Below are 1,508 nucleotides of genomic sequence, written 5' to 3'. Positions count from 1 at the left end.
ACTGACAAATTTATCTTTGAATTTGTGATGGAATAGCCAAAGCCATTAAATATCCAAAGTTATTTGTATTAAGTATAAGGTAAGGAAAAGGTGTGAGGACTAAATCATTTTTGCATCTTGAAGTGGAGCTGATTGACCCATTTTTATATGCTGGAAAACTGACCTGTGATGAACACCGCTATGCTGGCCAGAGCCATCCAGGCCAGGTCACCATGGGGTTCTGGAAGTAAGGACATCAGGTAGAAGTAAACTCCAAATGCTGTGGTGCTGATGGCCATGGCAACACCTGTGTTATGAAATTACAATCAAGGAGGTGTCACAGAGAGATCTCAGGAATTATGGTTAATAATTACATTTAAAGATTCTGGCTACCTGAGATAATGAGAAGGACTTTCCTTCCAGCCTTGTCCATGATAAGCGCTGCTACTCCAGTAAAGACGACCTGAATGAGACCCACGATCACTGACGCCAGGTCACTTTGCTGCAGAATAACGAGAAAGACAGGTCTATAATGAATTTATGTTTTCACTGAAAACTTGTAAATTGATAATTTTGCTGTTGAATTCAATTTTCACCTCCAAGGGGAGAGCTTTCTATTAGTGTGTTCACTGAAATGTTTCGCATTTTGTTACACTAACTTGTGACTTTTGTTTTTAGCCCTACTCCTATTTCCCAAAAAAGCCTTTTTGGGAAAAGTGCAACGCGACAAATCCATTTTTGATAAAAAGGTGCCAGCACTGTCCTGTGAAGTCTTGCTCTTCTGCTCCTTCATCTGCTTTGTTTAGTGAGTGATAGAAAGAACAGTAGCGCCTGTGAATGAGCTACCTTAAAATGTGCCTGTTCAAATATATTCTCAGCATAGAACATGATGGCGTTGATCCCGCTCATCTGCTGGAAGATCATCAGCATGATGCCAATCACCAGAGGCTTGTAGACACCAGGATCCTTCAGGTCAGACAGCTGGAATTTAGAGCCCTAGGAGGAAAACAGAATAACGTCGTCAATCATCAAGCCAAACTGCCAACATTTTCCCACAGTGGTTGAATTACAATTGAGGAGGGCAAAGGCACTGTGGCCAGAAATTCTTGTCTTATATCACCTGCTCATCACATGCTTCCTCAATGCGGGCGCACTCCCATTCGACAGGAGCGTCTGGTCCACGTAAGAAGCGCAGTGACTCCACAGCCTCCCTTCGCTTGCCCTGTGACAACAGGAAGCGGGGCGTTTCAGGCATGAAGGACATAAAGACCATCAGCAGCGTCGGTGGGATGGAGCAGCAGATCGCCAACCAACGCCAGTCCATAAAGAGACCTGTAGGACAGGTTCACACACACTCAGGATGAGCCATTTCTACAGCTATTCCTCATCTTTTGTTTAAAGAGATGTGGAAAAGAAGTTTTAGAAGCCATTCATTTTAATTTTACAATAACAGGAACAAGGATATTTATTATATTTCAAAATCGGCATCTAAAGTGTTATATGTGCTCAGAGAAGGTTGTTAATTTTGG

General features: G+C 42.6%; 1 protein-coding gene across 2 annotated transcripts in view; it reads right to left on the bottom strand.

Moving 5' to 3' along the window:
- Positions 1-1,508, bottom strand: part of slc2a8 (solute carrier family 2 member 8) — a 12,205-nt gene that overhangs the window by 3,914 nt on the left and 6,783 nt on the right. For both annotated transcript variants that reach the window (XM_005730599.1, XM_005730598.1), the window contains exons 6-9: positions 1,100-1,311; positions 826-975; positions 373-481; positions 164-286 (exon numbers count right to left, since the gene is read on the bottom strand). In XM_005730599.1, the coding sequence (XP_005730656.1) occupies positions 164-286; positions 373-481; positions 826-975; positions 1,100-1,311 (594 nt within the window). The remainder of the gene's footprint in view (positions 1-163; positions 287-372; positions 482-825; positions 976-1,099; positions 1,312-1,508) is intronic.

This window comes from Pundamilia nyererei, unplaced genomic scaffold (assembly GCF_000239375.1).
Source record: "Pundamilia nyererei isolate P.nyererei 1_Seehausen unplaced genomic scaffold, PunNye1.0 scaffold00038, whole genome shotgun sequence".
Lineage (NCBI taxonomy): Eukaryota > Metazoa > Chordata > Actinopteri > Cichliformes > Cichlidae > Pundamilia > Pundamilia nyererei.
Note: the sequence above shows the minus strand (reverse complement) of the source record. Positions and strands in the feature narration are given on the sequence as shown.